General features: G+C 40.2%; 1 protein-coding gene across 3 annotated transcripts; it reads left to right on the plus strand.

Annotated features, from left to right (window-relative positions):
* Window positions 1-2,345: 2,345 nt before the first annotated feature.
* LOC140316310 (C-Jun-amino-terminal kinase-interacting protein 3) lies at window positions 2,346-17,428 on the plus strand. Of its 3 annotated transcripts, none has more exons than XM_072394089.1 (28): window positions 2,346-2,561; window positions 7,247-7,632; window positions 7,758-7,952; window positions 8,070-8,190; window positions 8,427-8,497; window positions 9,859-9,923; window positions 10,331-10,403; window positions 10,498-10,667; window positions 10,789-11,048; window positions 11,499-11,556; window positions 11,727-11,879; window positions 12,000-12,042; window positions 12,138-12,265; window positions 12,423-12,476; window positions 12,986-13,126; window positions 13,509-13,641; window positions 13,835-13,918; window positions 13,998-14,045; window positions 14,187-14,328; window positions 14,490-14,532; window positions 14,638-14,718; window positions 15,455-15,522; window positions 15,640-15,788; window positions 15,877-16,048; window positions 16,156-16,269; window positions 16,345-16,443; window positions 16,568-16,657; window positions 16,777-17,428. In XM_072394089.1, exons 2-28 carry the CDS (start codon window positions 7,534-7,536, stop codon window positions 16,896-16,898), a joined length of 2,976 nt encoding a protein of 991 aa, XP_072250190.1. In that variant the 5' UTR covers window positions 2,346-2,561; window positions 7,247-7,533; the 3' UTR covers window positions 16,899-17,428. The 3 variants fall into 3 exon arrangements, with proteins under 3 accessions (XP_072250190.1, XP_072250189.1, XP_072250191.1); XM_072394088.1 differs by lacking the exon at window positions 2,346-2,561 and adding an exon at window positions 5,817-6,007; XM_072394090.1 differs by lacking the exon at window positions 2,346-2,561 and adding an exon at window positions 5,818-6,007 and having other exon boundaries at window positions 13,841-13,918.
* The last annotated feature ends 1,659 nt before the right edge of the window (window positions 17,429-19,087 follow it).

The raw sequence follows: 19,087 nt of genomic DNA on the forward strand, positions 1-19,087 counted from the left end.
AAGAATCACAATTTTGAATTCCTTTTGGAAATCATAGGCGCTGAGTCCTCCAAAGCAAACAAGAAAGGAACCATGTAGCTTGTTATCGGCACACAGCTCAAAAGCTGGCACCTGTGAGGGTATGGAGGAGCTATAAAGCACATTACAAAGGCAACTTGTACATCTGTGGAGATAACATCTTTGAATGATATATATATAGAAAAATGCTTTCCTTTTGAACTGTCCTGCATGCAGTTCAGACCTGTAACAAACAAAAAAACCATTTACCACATTATGAAACAAAAGGTACAACAACAGAGACCTGACACAATTAGCAGCTCAAATCCTCTTAGGTCGTCCAACCATTTTTTAAAGACTGTATCTATTTTTTTTCCAACAAAATGATTCAGAATCTTCCAAAAGAAAAAAAAATGAAATACAATAGATTAATCTTCTTCAGGTATGGATGTAGTATTCAGGGTAAAGTATGATAAAACATTAATTTCTCTTCTTAGTTGGTGTCATCGCATTTAAAACTAGCATATGTAAAAAAAAATGTGATTAAAAACAGTTAATAATTACTAAGGGTTTCAACATTTGATGTGTCGTCTTTCAGTAATTTCTAACAAATATAGGGTTTGAGTTATTTGTAAATCATTGCACTTTTATTAAATCTCTTCAGCATGCCTCAACACTTTTTCAGTGACAACCTTTTCTTGAAACTGAGAGGCACAAAATCACAGGCCCACAGTATGTCATCTGGCTAACACCAGATGCTCTGTGGGAGTCTCTGTGAACAGATTTAGAAGCTAGCTTCAAGTTCTCCAGCATTACGTCTGCTATTTCAGTGACAAGTGACATCTAAGCCCAGACCACCATCTGTCCCAGCAGTTCAACTCACCTAGGCTCACCTCTATCTCCAATCCCACCTACGTCCCACACATCATCATCATCACCACCAGCCGTCCCGGCCCAACTCTTGAGCTCCTTCCTGTCCTACATGAGCTGCAGCGTAGCTTCTGATTGGTGGACCTTTCTGTGTCCAAGTTGGATTTGTTTTTATGCCAAATTGTGTCCAGCACACTGTTTCACTGTTACAAACTTTCTTCCATTCATTTTCTGAATATTTCCATCTTAGTTGTTAACAGCTATTAGCTTACTTGAGGGGCCACAGTAATAATCAGCAGGTCAAACTATCTTAAAGACAGTCTTTGTCTAACAAATTTCCTGCATCAGTCTGTTTCATTTATGTCTGTTCTGATTAGACTAAAACTATTACCTTGATTATCCTTTACAGACCAACATAGAATGGAGGTGGGTGTGTTACTCTATTTTCTGACAAGAAAAGAAGCGCAAACGCCAAGAATTAAAGCACAGCAACATGCACGTACAATATTTGTACACCTCGCTATCTGATAATCCTTCATTTATCGTTTGTATTTTTGAAGAAATATATGTTTTGCTCCATAAATATGCTCAGAGTCCATCTGTTGGATTACTCCTGCTCTGCCCCGTACACTTAGCCAATTACTGTCATCTTCATCCTGTAACTGTGAAGGCCAAAAGATTTACGTCCTCTCCACCAAACAATCCCTAACATGTGACCTGTTGCCTAGGCTGGACAAACTGCTGGCAGGAGAATGAGTGAGGATTTGTGGCTACTTTTGAAATGTTTTCCTAAATGTGAAAAATGTCCAGTATGTCTGGCATGCGAGCACAATACGCATTCTGTGTGTGACGCTTGATCAAGTATAAACAATTTCTTCATAACGTCGCTTTACAGCATGAAATTGGGCTTCAGTTGCTGGCAAATAATAATAAACTCTGGAAGTTAAAGGTCAACAGGAGGAGACGTCAATCTAAGAACACCTAATTAGGCCAATGGCCACAACCCTATTTGCTGGGCAGGATTATGCCTTATTAATGGACTGTCTCAAGCTTCACCTGTGCTACAGTATCGACTGTGAACTGTTAGAAATTTCATATAGATTATAATTCTGCCACATCAAGTTTATACATGTTTTACTTGTGTGTGTCTGTAAACAGCAATACTGATCTTATTTCAAAGTAGTCAAGACATTGAGCAACTTAACATTATAGTTTGCACCTACAAGTGAGACAGGGGCATGTGAAAAGTGAACAGGAAAACACACACAAAAAAGGGAAAAAGTATGTTCTCAACCAAAACAATGCCTTGGTGGGACACAACTCCGATTTTAAGGCTGAAAGCAAAAGGAAAGGAGGAAGGGAGTTGTTTCCAGATAAATATCTGTTAATGGGTCATAATGATGTGTAATGACAGATGAGAGCTTCCCTATAAACACTAGGAAAGAGCGGAACAAACAAACTATGGCAACAATCTTGATGACTGCGTCCACCATTTGTGAGACCTCAAATAGGCGAAATATGTGAGGACTTGGGCGTCTGCTCCCATTTCTGCATCCAGTGACGAGAGAGAAGGAGCAACTTCAGGTTTTCATTTGCAAAAGAAAGTTTATACCCCAAATGGTTTTGATTATGAATTCAAGGAAATTTTCATGTGACAATCACAGCTGAGACTTAAGCTCCTGATTGAAATAAAGGTGAGTAGAGCGATAGGGCTTATTTGTTTCTCTGAAATGTAAGATGTTACTGTAGCTCCTTAATTTTGCAGTAATCAACTAATCTATGTGGTTTTTTAGGGCAAATGTCTCTTTCACAATCAGTTGTAGCAAGCCTTATTTAATATGAAGACATGCAGCCAAACCATATTATGAACTCAAAATGTTAAGAGATTGAAGTCTGCTGCTTTTATCTGCATTTCTATTATAATCTATTCAAATAGTTTGTGTTTTGGACTATTTTTGAATTGATATTCCACTCCTTATAACAAATTTTAGATATGTAGCTAAATGTTGTTTACACTAAGTACTTACAACAACTTACTATCAAAATGTAGTGGCGATCCCAAAGCTTTAAACAGTACTAAAGGTGTCTGGCTGATGTTTCATGAGATGTTAGTCACAGAAAGGAATTTATTTATGATAGAAATGTCATCCAAACAAATATTTGACCTTTGATTATTTAACTTTTTTCCTCATATATCTAATACGCTACATAAACTTTACATAGGGTTTATAATCAATGTCAATAAACACACTCCCTGTCAGATAATGAGACTTTAGGTGATTTGTACCAGTTTTGGGGTCAGGTGAGTATAAATAACAATAGAAAAGGTGGATGCAAATATATATATTTTTTAAAATAGGACTATTTGTCATGTTTTAGGACTGAAACGGAAGAAGGAGTCCATGTAAGCTCACTCTTAGCTACTGAGCAAGTGATACAAGCCAACCATGACAGCCAAGATGGAAGCCCTTGATCCTTCAGCTTTAACAGATGTCAACTCTGCTGTCTCCTTCAACTGTAAACCTGAGACGATGACCCTGTCGAGTGGCGTCGTGTCGGTGGCGGGTGTCACTATGGTGACTGGGGGTGTTGAACTGTCCTGTGGATCCTGCATGCTGGCTTTTGGCTTTTGGGGAACTCTCATCGGCATCAGCTGCGTGGCCGTGGGGCTGTGGGACCAACTGACCCATTCCAGAGTGGGAACCTCTCACTTGCTGGGACTTGGATTTGTCATTCTGGCTCTCAGTTTGGTGGCGATGGCTGGGGTGGTGGTGTTTTACCTCCTGACAAAGAAGAAGAGAGAGATTACACGAGAGGAGAGAAGGGATGGAAAACAAGTTCTTGTAGAGAGTGGGAGGGTGACTAAGAAAGTCACAGTATAAAAGAGCTTTAATGGCAGAATTTCAGATGAACGATCTGCACAAAATGATATATAAGTTGTTCTGCACGTAACGCAAGCAGACAAAGCATCTCATTCCTCTTGACCTCTAATCGTTTTGAAAAATTTTCACACCATATCAGCGGCACTCCAGACCTCCTGTTTCTTCCTTTATCTTTCAAACTGAACTATGCAGAATAGCAGTTCCTGTTTTTCTTTCGTTCTTTTTTTAGGGAAACATAACATATTCCATTCTTCACAAAATAAATTTACAAGTCCTGCTGCTAGGCGATATTTCAAGAACGTTCCAATTTTTTCAAAATGTGCTACTTTACATTTTCAAGAAAGATGTTGTACATTCTTACTCCGCTACACTTTAGCTATAATTACTTTGATCACCAAGATTTTACACACAAAATATGAGGAGCTCATGATATCTGGTGTGGTGTATTTGTTGTATTGTAACGTATTTTTAAAGAAGCTCAAATAAGTTTGAACTTAATGTGACTTCACAACCTCATGTTGCCTTATGAGTCCTTTTTATGTATAACACTAAGTAAAGTGTACAGGTAACACTTATGTGCTTTTACTGTGCTTTTGGAACCATTAAGAAACAAAGCAATGCTTCCACAATTGTTTTACTGAGAATTTTAACATTCTGTCTTTCTCATAGTTGTAAATTTGAGTTTTGAAATACAGACATTGATATGCAATAAATGGACTTGTATAATCTGTGCATGTTTGTGTTTATGTGTTTGAAAAAAAGAAGTGCTTCAAAAGGAAATTTATTAACAGAAGGCCTTCTTACAGAGTAAAAGGTTTGCCTGAAGGTTGTTCACTCAAATGGCACACAAAAAACATACTAAGAAAAAGTTGCTTTTGTTCATGTTTAGCTAATTACAATAGAAATATATATACATACATACATATATATATATATATAGTTGTACTCTATCTTATGCTACAATGAGGACAAAGAGACTGTGTTTATTGGGATTTTCTTGTTTACAATTCAGACAAAATGGCAGATTAAACAGCATCTTTTATCTGAGACACTCCAATTCTCAGAATAATGATTTCAAATCTGCTTAAACATTACTCTATTTGAACAAAAAAGAAAAAAAAGGGGGGGGTTACATGAAAAATGCTGACTTTAAAACAGCAAAGTTTGTCACCCTGAGCTCATGAAATTTCTAAAGTGAAATCGGTTTCCATGGTAACATTCCATTGTTTGGTAAACGAGAAAAAAAGAGAAAAAGAGGACAAGAGCAAAGCATTTTCTTTGCAACAGATATATTAATGTATGTAACTATAATCTTACTATGAGTTTGATTTACAATTATCGAAGTCTTTTTCGAAATAACACAATACCTCATGTCATTCGGGATTTGAAAGAGTTCTGAAGGAATTACAATATTTTTTACAGATGTGCCGATCATTAGAAAGTGATAAACGTTCTCTTATGCTGTGCTATATCATGTTCAGAAAAAATATATATGAGATAGGGCAAGAAAAGCAGGAGCTATAATTGAAACGTGAGGGGTACGGTGAAGAGGTAGAATAAAGATAGGACAAACGTGTGTTGGTAACTCCACCTGCTGGATAGAAACACAAACTTCATCCCATTATATTTCTTGCCCTGATTTACACTTATAAGATGTTTCCCAGGCTTTCCTTTGAATTGATATGTTTTATACAGATTTTTCCGATCACATTATAGTGTAATACAAAAATAGGCGTCTGTACATATTCTTCAAAGAACTCGACTCAGTATTTACTTTAGCCTTTGCTTTTCATTTCACTGTACACCTAAATAACTTCACATGCACCGTTCAATGCACATACAAAGTCAGCTTTAAGATACTCCTTTAATCACTTAGCATGCAATATAAGGCGAGTTCTTAGGCGTGTGAGGAATTTCAACAGGTATCAGACTTGGAAAAGCTTTACTCGGATCACCTGACAACCCACTGTAACCTCCTTAGTCACGTGTCATCGTTCAAGTTTCAGGAAACCTTTTTTTCTCCTTTTGAAAACACAACTACCAATATCCCGCCTCTTCTCGTTGTTTATTGGTTGAAGGCAGCAATCCCTTCGCTCTGATTGGACATACCGGAGACGGTCTGTACACGTCAAAATTAAACAACAACCCCTTCTTTGAACTGGTTTCTTGATAATTGATATCGTCCCCGAAGAAAAGACGCCTGGATTTTAGTATTATTTGGCAGTAAAATGAAAGTTACCAAGGAGTTAGCCGTGAAGGTGAGTCTGTTAACCGGCAGCCGAATAGCGCGACGACACAGCTTGTTTTTTGGCCAAGTTACAACTTTGTTAGGTTGCTGCCAACGGTGTCTCAAGGTGTCCACTGTCAGTCACGTTATTTATTCATACTACATGCCAGTTCATGTGTGACATTTTCGCTGCTCCTCGTTGTGTCTTATTTTTGCTCACCAAGTAGACTGATAATCCAAATCATCGACATATATAACCTGAAGGCTGACATGGGCTGTCATGTTTGTGTTTAAATTGAATCTTCTTGAATTCTTAAGTTCTACATGTGGCGATATTTATAACACATCTGAAAGGACTCTGTAGTTCGTCTGTCCGTGCCTTATCATTACTGGTGATTTTCTAATAAACGAAACACGTATTCGCTTCTATAGGTGAATACGAAAGTTGCTTTAAACACAGTTGCATTAATTCAAATGCAAAGAGTGACTTGGCAGTGAATTACATGTGTCTTATCATTTAACTTCCTATCTTTATTTCCCCATTTCTTTTCTTGAGTTACAATACTAGAATTATCATTTACAGGTGAAGACATGTCATGTCCCGTCCACATGTTATCATTTTCTGGTTTCCTATCTTTTTTTGACTGTATTCAGAATGTTTTATGTTTTGTCGATAAGGAAGACAGCTAATATGACTTCGATTAACATTTTTCATAACCAGACTCATCACAGACAGATTAATTGACCGAACAATAGTTTAAAACTACCTGGTAGTTTAAGTTTCACTGGAATAAAGTCGGTTTATTCACTTTATTACACCCAAAGATATTGTAAAACTAAAGCAGGAGGGAAGCTAAAAGTAACTCCAGTGGTTGCTTGATTAGCAAAATATATATAAAGTCATTTTCTCCTCGTTGAATGGTCCATTGTTAGCCATTGTTTTCATCTGGTTGTACCCAACCTTCCTAAATACTGATTAAAATAACAACCTTGTTTCTGACTTAAAAAAAATGGCTTTAAATTAAATCCTGCTGTGCATACATGTGTGTCTAAGTACAGTCTAAATCCTGCGTTTGCGTTCTTTTGTAAGCCAAAACACTAACAGGTTGATGATCTTTCATTTTATGCCTTCTTAATGTTTAGCCATCCATTTTCATGAAGGTTTCAACCCTCCTGAGCAGATTTTTTTTGTTTGTATCTGTGGTCATGTTTCCTAGATGCAGTACAGAGAGGGGGTGATCATTAAGTTGTGCTTTTTTGACTTTTTCAGGATGGGCTCTAGAACACCTCTAGATGTCATATAAACTCAAGACCACAGACACAGCTCGCTAAGTGCAGCCTTAGAGGATGCTGCGCTTGTCTGCGACAAAAGAAACATGATGCTGTTTTGGATGGGTGGTGCTGGTGTTGGCAGAAATGTTAGATAGCGAGCTAAACTAGTTATATTAGGTGTTGAGGAAGTATACTAAGAAGAAATTGGCTCGCAGGATTGCAAGTATTTGCTTTTGGTGTTTGCTACATCATTATATATGATATAAGGAACCAAAATAATTACTGATGGAGTACAGTGAAAGAGTGCTGTGTGGGACGGGGGAGGTGGACCTGGACCCCAACATTGTGAGTGAAGAGGCAGGGAAGCTGTATTCAGAACTACAGGTAAGGCATTTTCTGTGATATTACTGCTCCCAGGCAAACAATATGCCACTTTTCTGTGAATGAAAATATTATTTATCCATTGTCACACACCTGGATTCTCTCTCTGCTGCTTTGTTCTACCACAGACTGTTATTGAGACTCATGGTGAAAGCGTGGTGGAGTCTCTGGTGCCCATATTTGTGTGGGTCCTGGAGGGGCTGGCTACCTGCAAGGCCCAGCTCAGAGAGCGGGAGGAGGAAGTGGAGAGGGAGAAAACTGAGCGAGAGGAGCTGCTGGAGAGATACCAAGCAGAGAAAGCACTGAGGAAAGAGAGTCAAGAGGTGGGAGATGATGTGGCGTGGTATACTAGGATTTATGTGAAAGGTTTTAGAAAAAGAGTGTAAAAGCAACTGGTTTTGGATTGTTCCCGTGACTGCTGAATCTTTATTCTCTCTTAGAGATATCTGGAATTGGATGACCAAATTGAACAGGAGAGGAGAGCCATGAAGGGGAGGGAAAAGGAGCGAGAACGGCGAGAGCGAGATCTGGAGAAGAAAGCAAGAGAACAAGCCGATCAGTGTGAGTATTTCAGTATTAACTCTGGCAAGTGGCAAATGAGTCCCATAATTTCAGTTTATAAGAATATATATATATTTTCTTACAAATATGAAAAAATGCTAAAAGAACAACTACTTTCGTTACAGTTTTCATGGGCATTTAATCAGATATCTGTCTACATTGTGTCTAATTTCTTTTTTTGTGCTGGAGATGGATTCAATCTGCTAATTCTACATGTGTTCTCTCTTTTCTTGCAGTGGTGGCCTTGGAGGAGCACAAGACGAGTCTGAGTAGAGAGCTGAGTACACTGAAACACGCGAACAACAAGGTCGGCAGCTGCTGTGTGGCCTAAACACTCACATTTCAAATCTTACAAGTTTACATATGCTCATCAAGGACATGAATGTAGTGGCAATGTTGGACTTCCAATGACTGATCTGAACTGGTCTTTATCTACGCTAGAATACAGAAGAATTTGCTGCTCAAGTTTTGATCTCTTTTGGCTTTTCTGAAACCCGCCTGTGGAGCTGAAAGTACTGAATTGTTATCCTCTGATTATGCCTGACCACGGACTTCAGCTTCTTAGTTTGACAGCAAATAAATCTGGATTGACTAACACAGTGTGCAGCTGGAAGGTTTAAGTAGGGCATTACAGATCTGAAAGAGGATTTCAGATCTACACGAATCAGGAATGTCTCCTACAGCCATTTCTAAACTACTTCAAGGTAATTTGTTCAGTTGCACAGTTAATTGCAAGCCACATCCAATCCAGTTTGCCATGGTCTGGAAGAAGACCCAAACTGTTACCCGCAGATAAGACAAAATTGATTTAGATGGTACAAGAAAAGTCCTTCTGCTGGATGGCATAGCTTTAGCTATTTGGTCACATTGACCAGAGGTATTTTTGTAAGATAAGGCATTGAACCCAAGAGCACTGTTGCTGTCAAACATGATGGTGATGAATTATGTTTTGGAGCCGTTTGCCTCTAGAGGAAATGATAAATTGCCCAAAGTGGTTAGACTATTGAAGGAAAAGGAATAGTTTAGGTCTAATCTTAATTCTAATCCTAATCCTAATTCTAAAATTGCCACTATTCCTTGATCCCTAAAGAAAGGTGGAGCAAAACGAAGGGTCAAGGGTAGGAATCGGGCTTAGAAGTCTTCAACAAGCCAGTGAGCCCCAAAACACATTAAAGCTGGTCGTAGAGTGGATAAATGAGGCTAACATAAACTGTGGGAAAGTTTTTTTGCAAAATCCTGACCTTACCTTTAGGATAGTGCCTAAAAGTCTGTTCAGCAAGTTGGAACCAGCAAATAAAGTCTGTTTAGAAGAATTATGAAATATTTAACCAGAATTCAGCCAGAAACTTGCTGCTAAAGGCATCTTTTCAATGCACGTTAGACTACATATTAAGGGTGCTTAAGGATGTGATTTTCCGCATATTATATGGCTATATCTCTTATCTAACAACTAGCTTGAATTAGCTTGTGCAACAAGTTCCTGATGTTAACTTAAGATTAAGCAACCACTTTGCCCCCAAAGAAAACAGTGACAGCTCACTTTTCCCGTATGTAAGCTTGAGTTTGGAGCTGAAGGTGCTACTTTAGCTCAGTACAGGCCCTTATTTATCAACATGTCACACAGTTTTGTTTCGTGTTTCTTATGTGTCATTGATGTTCCTCCTTTAGTTGACTCTCACATATCGGGAACTTCTGGAAAAGAGGAAGGATTCTGAAAGGGACTCTCCTTTAAGGTGGTTCTCGGCTCTCTTAAATGTTCTTTATTCTGAATGCAGGGTCCCATACAGGAAGGCTACAAGTGACCCATAATAGCAGCTTTATTGTGAATTGTGTAGCAAGCCACTGCAGTTAAAAACAATTTCAAGAACTCTTCTGTCAGTATCAAACCCATGTTGTTACTGTTTCTGACAGCAGTATCTTTGTTTGCCTTTGGTAGTTTAGTTTTCACTAAGTGAAATTGAAAGACACTAGCACTAGAAATGCACTAGCAAACATTTAGAGACGTTTGTTGAAAGTGTTTGCTAATTTCACATTTAAAAAAGATTCAAAAAGAAGCCATAGGTTATGATTTAGTTACTGTCTTTCAAGAACTTTATCGGGAGGACTTGGCTTTAAAATGACCACGCTGTGTTTTTCCTAGGAATCATGTGCGCCCCAAGGTTGCTGATTTTCCATCTCGCCAAGTGTTGTCAGAATCCAGTGTTAATGAAAAGGTGAGTAGATTTTTACCCAACACTGCATTTCTCAAAATTTCCATCCAGGATTTTGAATGAAGCTGTTAAAGCCGTACTCCTTGTTTTTCCTCAGATTATTAAAAGACCACATTCAAACTCTGGTCCCCCATATTTGGAAGATCTAATAGCCAAGAATGAAAAACCGATTGCCTTTATTGCAAAGCCTTCTGGAGATCAGATTCTCACTGACATCATAAGCTCGACCCCTGAGCTGACACAGTTTCACGACGGTGTTAAGGCGAGGTAACGACCTTAAACTTCAAAGTGATATGTGTCACTTTGGAGATTTGGGTGGAAAGCTTGTGAATGATGTAATAATGAACTAAACTGATGTTCACTTAGCGTTGTTTATGATCATCCTCAGCACCCCAGTTAGGCCTAACATCGAAGAGCCACTGAAAGATGAGTCGGAGACCAGCTTGGAGGAGAAGATGAGGGAAAGTGATGAGCTCAAAGTGGAAGAGAAGGGAGGAGAGGTGCGGAAAAATGACCAGGAGGAGGTGGAGGTGGACGAAGATGACAGTATGGAGTGGGAACTCCGCAACACTGACTCCGTATTCTCTGAACTGTCAGAGCTGAGTCGAGATTACGTGGACAGTGTAGACCAAGGGGCCAGTATTAGAGGTAAACCCAGTTCTATTTCCTTTTCTTTTCTTTTAAAGTTAATCTTACACACGGTTTGTGTAAAAGTTTGAGTTTTATCAGACAGTCGTGTGTTCATTTGAGAGCAGAAACAAATACTGCAAACACAGAACCTGCATTGTGTCAAAGTATTTCTTTAATACACAGGATAGGACAAACATTGGTGGGGGCAGAAGATTGGTGTCTGAAATTAATATAGCAATAGTGTGAAAGTATTTATACCCTGCTTACATGAACTGTGAGTACATGAGAGAAAGCGGTTTCTGTCTGTAGGTTTCCCAAAGCCTTACTTCCCTTTTTTGCACTTTCTTATTCAGTGGATTTTCTTCTGGTTCGCAAAAGCACAGATTAAATTCATCTCAGTTGAACACACTGGCTTCAGTGTTATTGTTGCATTTGTTTATTCAAATTTCAATACTTTTGTCTGTTTAGGTAGCGCAGACCAGTTTGAGGAGATTCTCGCTCAGTTTGAGGAACTGAAAGTCATCCAGTGAGTCCTGCCCTAATCTCTTGAGTGTATGGAGGGTGTTTCCACACAAGGGGCTTTCTTCCTTCAGCAGAAACAAATAAAGGATTTATAGAAAAGTTATAATTACGGTAACAATTCCTTTAAAAAGAAAAAAATAATAATTTATCTGTCTTCGCATGTCTTTTCCTCAGCGAGTTAGGAGAAGCCGCCCGTAAGGCTTTGATATCTCGGGTGGTCGAGCTGACTGACGACCGCTCGGCTCTCATCCTGGAAGTTGCCACTCTGCAGGAAACGGTTTCAAGATTGGAGGGGCGGATGAAGGAGAAGGAGGAGGAAATTAAGAGGTGTGGGAAAATCCTTTTAAATGTTGGACGTGTGTAAAAACAACAACTGCTCGCTCTTCAAAAATGTCGAGTCATCACAGCTGTTTCTTTGTAGTAAAATGTGCTCACTGTTGTTCACAGACTGCGGAGAGAGCTGGAGGCATGCCAGCCTGAGGGTCCCGATGTAAGCCATCGTACATTTTAAAGATTTGAAAAGCTAGATAAGACGGATGAATCCTACCCGGTTATAAATATAATGAAATCACATTTCCCATTCAGGCCTGTCTGCCCATGTCCACTCGTCAGTTCTCGCGTTCTGAAATGGCCCGTGTGGTCATGGAGAAGAACCAGTATAAGCAGCGTCTGTTTGAGCTGCAGGAGGCCATGAGACATAGCCAGACACTCCGGTAACTTTACCTCTGAATAACAGTATTTCAGTTCATTTATTTATCATGCTTTTATTCCATGTGATTGCCCTGAGATAGTCCAGTTTTATTCAAATAGATGGTAGAACAATTGCATTTAAGATTTTTGCCCACTGGATCGCTTTGACTGTTTTTATAGGGCGACAAAGGAGGAGAAGTACACAGAGGAAAGAAGGTCGAGCATTTGGAGACGGTAAGTTAATCTTCTCTCATTTTACTGACTTATTTAAAAAAAACAAAAAAACATCTGGTATTATACGACACGTCCGCCCTGTTGTCACTCGCAGCCTTATTCCCAAAAACAGCGAGTAGGCCTGGTTCCCACACTTGTACTCTGTGTGCTCATGGATAAAGCAGGCAATAAAGCTGCCATATGACAAAGACGTATTGTAGTAACAGTTAGACTGTCCTAAATGAAGCCTGTAATGAAGAAAAGGAAATACTGAAACAGTAAGATTTTCTTTGCTGTCTTTTGATGCATCATTCTTTAGTAATTCTGCTTTTTAGACTCATTAGAATAAAAACTTGTGGACATTTGAGTTTTTTTTTTTTTTCTTTAGATGGTAGAAATAGTTTATCTTTCAGGGTCTAAACTAAGTACTGAACTGAAATATGTAAAGCAGTGATGTTTGATAATGTGTTGGGTTCAGACAGTTAAAGGACTATATTTCAAATCTTTTTTTTATTTTTATTTTAAATAAGATTCAACCGCTTGTTTGGGATGACCAAGGAACCACTAGTACCAGCTTCCACTTCTGCATTGTTCATAGCAACTTCACCATCACTCAACCGCTCTCCTCTGGGATCTCCACAACTACCATCTACCATTCGAGCCCAGGCTGAGTAAGTGCTTGACATTTTTCTTTAACTGAAAGGAAGTAAATTCAACCACTACAGCGAACAGATGTTGAAATGTAAAATGTAAACATGCTGTGCAAAGTCGGCTTTATCTCAGAAATGAATGGGACCTTAAAATGATCTCACATTCCAGAGCGGTGATGTTTTCCAAAGTAGAGGTTACAAAACACTGGCACTGTACAGTAACCAGTGTTTAGCACAGTCTGCGATTGCCTTCCTTTTTACTGTTCCTTTCCATCGTTTTCCACTTTTTGTTTGCTGCAAGGATTGCATTTACTTCAGATGTACTGTGTTCAATTTATCTTTAAAAATCAAGCAATTATGTATTCGGCGTCAAGCTGATAAACACCAGCGGCATCCTCTCCAGATCTGCTTCTCCTGCTGTCGTTTCACCGCGTGTCAGGAGGAGGGAACTCTACAGAGAAATACGCTCCTACATTTGGGGGACTCTGGGAAAGCGACAGATACATGGTTGGAGCACGCCAATGACAGGCCCGCAGGTAGACGAGCACACGAAAGTGGTTAGATTTGAATGAGAAAAAGGAAGAAAGAAAGGAAGCTTCCCATTGCTGTGGTATAAAACTGTGTTGTGCTTGTATGCATTAGTATAAGAACTGCCTCCTATTCATTACACTGTTAATATTTCAGGTCAGTAGACAAGCATATTCATGTTATTAAATGTCATTGCATGAGTCCCAGGAACCGGTACCTGAGCCTAAAGATGTGCCTGTCCTAGTCCAGCTAAGACTGTTGGATCAAAGAGACTCCACTGCGAAGGTAAATATTGTCACTGCAAGTTTCGTCTGAGTCATTCCTGAGAATAAAGATTATAACTATTGTATTTTTTTTTCCTCAGCTGAACTGTGCTGTTGCAGTCTCACCCGAGATCTCAGGAGAGCCCACAGTAAGTCTGTCATTATCCTTGTTAAGTGCAGCTTCGGTCTGACTCTAATTATGACCATCTCGCCATGGCTAACATCACCTAGGCACAAGTTGTTTCATGCCACTCATCTTTCCAAACTCCATATCCGCCCTTTTCTGCCAGTGTTCTGTGTGGGTAGTTTCTGGCCCTGCCTCCTGCAGTGATATTACAGTGATTGATCCAGCACGGTCCAACACAGTACTGGATCAGTTCAGCCTCCCTCCCACAGCCCCTGCCCTCTGCATCTGTGCTGTGCCTCCCATAGGTCAGTGCTGGTTCAAGGGGCTTCCGCAGCCGCCTGAAGACAACTTGTCTGATGTGTTACACAGTTGTATTGCTGCTCACTCTTATTAGAAACACTTGGAAATCAACACCCGATTATTCAGCATTTCCTCTGACACAATCTCTCTGGTCTTTTACCGTTAGGTAAATCTGCAGGGACTGTGTGGATTGGAACTCAGGAAGGAAGGTAGTGTCAGCTGAATAAGCAGCTGATTTCACAGAATAATATCAAAGGTATTTTGTTGGCCAGCAGTCCCTCATAGACTTCTCTCTTATTGTCTTCCTTTCACAGTGTTCTTTTACATCGAGCCTCTACTGACAGGAGATGCTGTTTGCAGTCAGCATGTCTCTCAGAGGGCATTCATTCACTCACGTGAGTTCTGTCTGCAGTGTGTCCAATGCATTAATGTTTAAAAGAGTTAAAGGGGAACTCTGGGATTTTCAAACCTAGACCTTATTTCTGGCATGAAATACGTTTATCTTTATTTCACCAATACTTATGACAGGCACTCTACAGGGATGACTTCATCGACACGCATGGCTTTAGCACAGCTCATTCGCTCCGGTAAGAACGTCCATCTTACTCAAAGTCGTCGTTCACGTTGTCAAAATTTGATAAATATCCTGCCGTGTTGCACAAAACTAACAGTAGTGAAGTGTGAAGTTAGCTGACTGTCACAGAGCACGGAGTAAATAAAGTGTGCTCCAGGGGGGCAGGTGTGGATGACGTGGTCCCAGTAGAGTGCCTGTGTAGAAATCCCTCCGTTAGCTCCCCTATAGCCGTAAGTAGCCACATAACAGCACCTATGAGCTAACAGAGCAATAGTACATGTTCATTCATTCATTCTTCTTAAAGTTTTGTTGAAATAAAGACAGATAATGCCTTATTTAGAGGCTGCATCGTTTTTGCCCCGTTCACTCCGTTATATGGATCGTGAGATATCTCAATGGCTTCCGATGGACGCCGACTTTAGCCAAACTGTCCTCGGTGAGTAGATAAACGTATTTCATGCCAGAAATAAGGTCTAGATTTAAAAATACTGGAGTTCCCCTTTAAGTACTTATCTTAATGTTGAAAGGATCTACTTTGTGTGGATTCAATCTCACAGGTATTCCAACAGTCAGGTTATTGCTGGTTTAGCTGATGGAACGCTGGCGTTTTTCTCACACACTGCAGGTAATGACTTTCAGTTTCCTGCAACAGTCACAGTTAACCAAATTCTTAGTTTGCATGTTTTACATCCCTGATGCTTCGTGAAATGAATGATGGACTAATGACTGCTGGGATCTACAGATGGTTGGAATCTGCAGTCGCACTCTGTGATGCCTCTTGGATCAAACCCTTTGCAGCCCATTCGCTGTTGCCTTGCAAAAGGTGGCCGTCTGTGGGTGGGCTACTGGAACAAAGTTCATGTTGTCGACACCGACAGCAAGAAGGTGGAGGTAAGAAGCGGAAGATATCTCTGCTAGAAATGATTGTGAGCTAACTGCCTTTAAACTTGCCGTCATCATTTCTTATGTCGCTGCACAGCAAATATTTTCAGTGTCGGAGCGCAGTGAGCAGCAGGTTCGCTTCCTGTGTGCTGGCGGAAGCGGCGTCTGGACGTCCTGCCGACTTGACCCAATCCTCAGGCTGTTTGATTGGACCACTGGACGGCCGCTGCAGGAAGTCGATTTTTCTTCTTTGGTCACAAAATCATTAGGTGCTCGAACTCCTTCTTTCCTTTTTTTCTTTTCATGCAAGTCAGTCTCAGAGTACAATATTGCCTTTGTGACCGGCCACTCTCAAACAAGTTTTATCTCTCTGTAGGCCAGCCCTACCTGACGCTCTCACCTCTCCAGATCTCTTCTCTAACTGTCATCTCTGCTCGTCTGTGGGTGGGCACAGGAGGCGGTGCCATTTTCTCCATCCCCTTGTCTATAAGTATGTTTTATTCACTAAATCTTATATTGTCGGAAATGTGCTCCGTCTAGTATTAATTATGACAACTACCTCCAGCCTCAGAAGACGCGTCCATCCCGTACAGCTTGACTGCATCGGCCCAGCTGTCCTACCATGGACACAGACAGGCAGTCAGATTCATCACTGCTGCACCTGGTAAGAATTTTTCTTTCACTCATTAGGCATTTTCACTTTTGTGACAATTTGTGGAGATCTTTCAGGTTGTTCTTGCCTCTTTTATTTGTGTTTTGGTGACTTTATTGCCATCTTTGCCTCACAGGTTGTTTGATCACCTCTCCTGGCAGCAGCCATGTCACCACCGCTCAGCTCATCCTCAGTGGAGGAGAGGGCTACATCAATTTCCGAATCGGTGGGTTTAATTGTTTAAATCTTTCTCGCATGTCGGATCAGTTCCGTACGACATGTTGATCATTTGTGTAATCAGAGCTGGCTTTCTAAAACACCTAACTAGTTTGGCCACTTTTGCAGGAGATGATGCAAGTGAAGATTCGACTGAGGTGTCCCAGACGGCCACACCGCAGCGCTCAGAACGCAGTCACATGATCATCTGGCAGAATCCCCCACCCTCTGTGCCCAGCCCTGCACTCTGATATCGTTCAGCTCCTGACTCTTTACTTGTAGGATGACATAAAGCAGACATTTACAACTGCAGATGGGAAATGATGCCTTCGGGGAATGGACTAAACCAGTATCTCAATGTGACAGCAATTAAAACATCGTCTAAAAGTACATGACCTTTGATATTTTGTTCTGGATTACCTCATTTCTTTTTACATCTGTCTTTTGACTGGATAATCGTGATGGATGATGATGCCTCCCTGTGTGCCTTCATCTAACTTTTATATCAACGCTGTAGGTTTGGTCAGTGATTTAACTGCCTGATGGACTTCTGCACTAATGGTTAACTCACTTTTCATGACTTACAGCTCTAAGAGATTTCTTTATTGCCTGTTCAGCAACACGCAGAAATCCGTCACATCTTCGATGGTGAAGTTGAACTTAACGTGTCTGCTCTCTACACTGATGTACACATACTTTGTTGTTAACTGTGAACTGGAAACGGGTTTACTTCTTTGTTATGCATAACGACAATCGGACACATTATTATCCCAAGATGCTGCATTGAGTCTGGTGACAACTTCTTTTGGGGTGTGTATTTCTGGAATCTTTTGGCATGAGTATCAATTCAAATTCTCTTACTTCTCATTGTCTGTGGAGTAATCTGCACATTATAAATGTGTCCAACATACCATCTCTTAAATGAAAACCAGCTTTCTTTAAAAAAATATTTATTTTCTCATTTAGTTGTTTGATGTCTGTTCTGTCTGTTTTTTTTTTTTATTATGAAATGCTTGAGTGCGTTTCATGTTTAAATTTGACTTCAGTGAGTTTGTAAAATAAGAGAGTGTCCTATACAGTATTTGTGTGCAGAAGCTTCTTTTTGAAGATGCTGATTATGGGTTCTTAATAAAACTTGTGCAGATGGAATTGTTATTAAAATGCATTCTGTTGTTAATATTGTACCTTTCCATCCGAGTGGTAGTAAGATAATCTGATACACGAGATTCTTTGTATCTTGAGGAAATCATCTGAAAACATTTTCTTTTTAGCATTTTTAATTCTCCAATTATCTTTAAAACTCTTCAATATAAAACAACCAAAGCAGAGGATACATGCTCTCCTAGATTGTTTCTTATAAAAGCAAAGATTGGTCATTTTTTTCCCCCTGTGAATGAGGGGCGTGTGAACAAAAACTGTTTTGAATCAAGGAGAGACTATCTGAATGACACTTCTCTTCTTTGGGCACTCTGGCCTGCCACCTGATTAATGATAGCCTTTCATGCAACAGAAATCAAAACAAAGTCATTAAGTCTTTGGTATCTTGTGGCTCCACTTTCTACGAAGGGCTGCTACGAGTCCTGGGGATTCGTATCCTGCGGCTCAGAGAACGGGCCAGTCGGTCCACAGCTCCAACCATAGCCCCACCAAGCTCTTTTTTGGAGGTCAGGCCCTCAATGTTGCCACTGTACCACATGACCCAGCCCGCCAAGGAAAATAATACCAAAAGAGCTCCTGAGTACACCAGCAAATCCCCAAAGTCTCGACCTTGGATTTCCAGTGGAGCAAAGACGCCGAGCAGGAGGGATATCACACCCAACAGGTCCATCAGCACCGCAAACACCAGCGCCAGCTTACAGTGGGACAAGCCGTCATACTTGGGTGCCATGGCTGAAAGAGAAAGGGGAGCTTGTTGTGTGGAAATGTGGTTTGTGTGTACAACATGTAACTCGACCTGCCCAACAGCAACAGCCAGAGACACAAAACAAGTTGAGAAACTCAACAAAGAGATGTGAAATTACAAAATTGTGAGATATCCATTGAGATTTTGAATAGCTCTTAATGATTGCAAAAATTACTTATTAAATCATGCACTGATGTAGTGACACAAAACGACCAATGAGAGTGATATGACAACCATAAGGAAACACAAAATTATCAATATGTTTCACAAAATAACCATGGAGAGACTAAATGATCTCAAGAGGCACAGTAGGACTATGTAGTCAAACTCATCAGGGCAACAAAATAACCTCAACTCGGCAAAGATTGAGCAAACTGAGGCAGAAACCAGGTGCAATATGTCCACAAAGTGATATGAAATGACACAAAACATCTGCAGGATACACAGTTGGAGAGTTAAGGAGCACAAATTGTATCTGCATGGTTTGTGGTTGTTTTAACTCTGACTGGGTAGTCATTTAGAGGACAAATGAGGGTC

This window comes from Leuresthes tenuis, unplaced genomic scaffold, assembly GCF_036924035.1.
Source record: "Leuresthes tenuis unplaced genomic scaffold, fLeuTen1.0.hap1 SCAF_10, whole genome shotgun sequence".
NCBI lineage: Eukaryota > Metazoa > Chordata > Actinopteri > Atheriniformes > Atherinopsidae > Leuresthes > Leuresthes tenuis.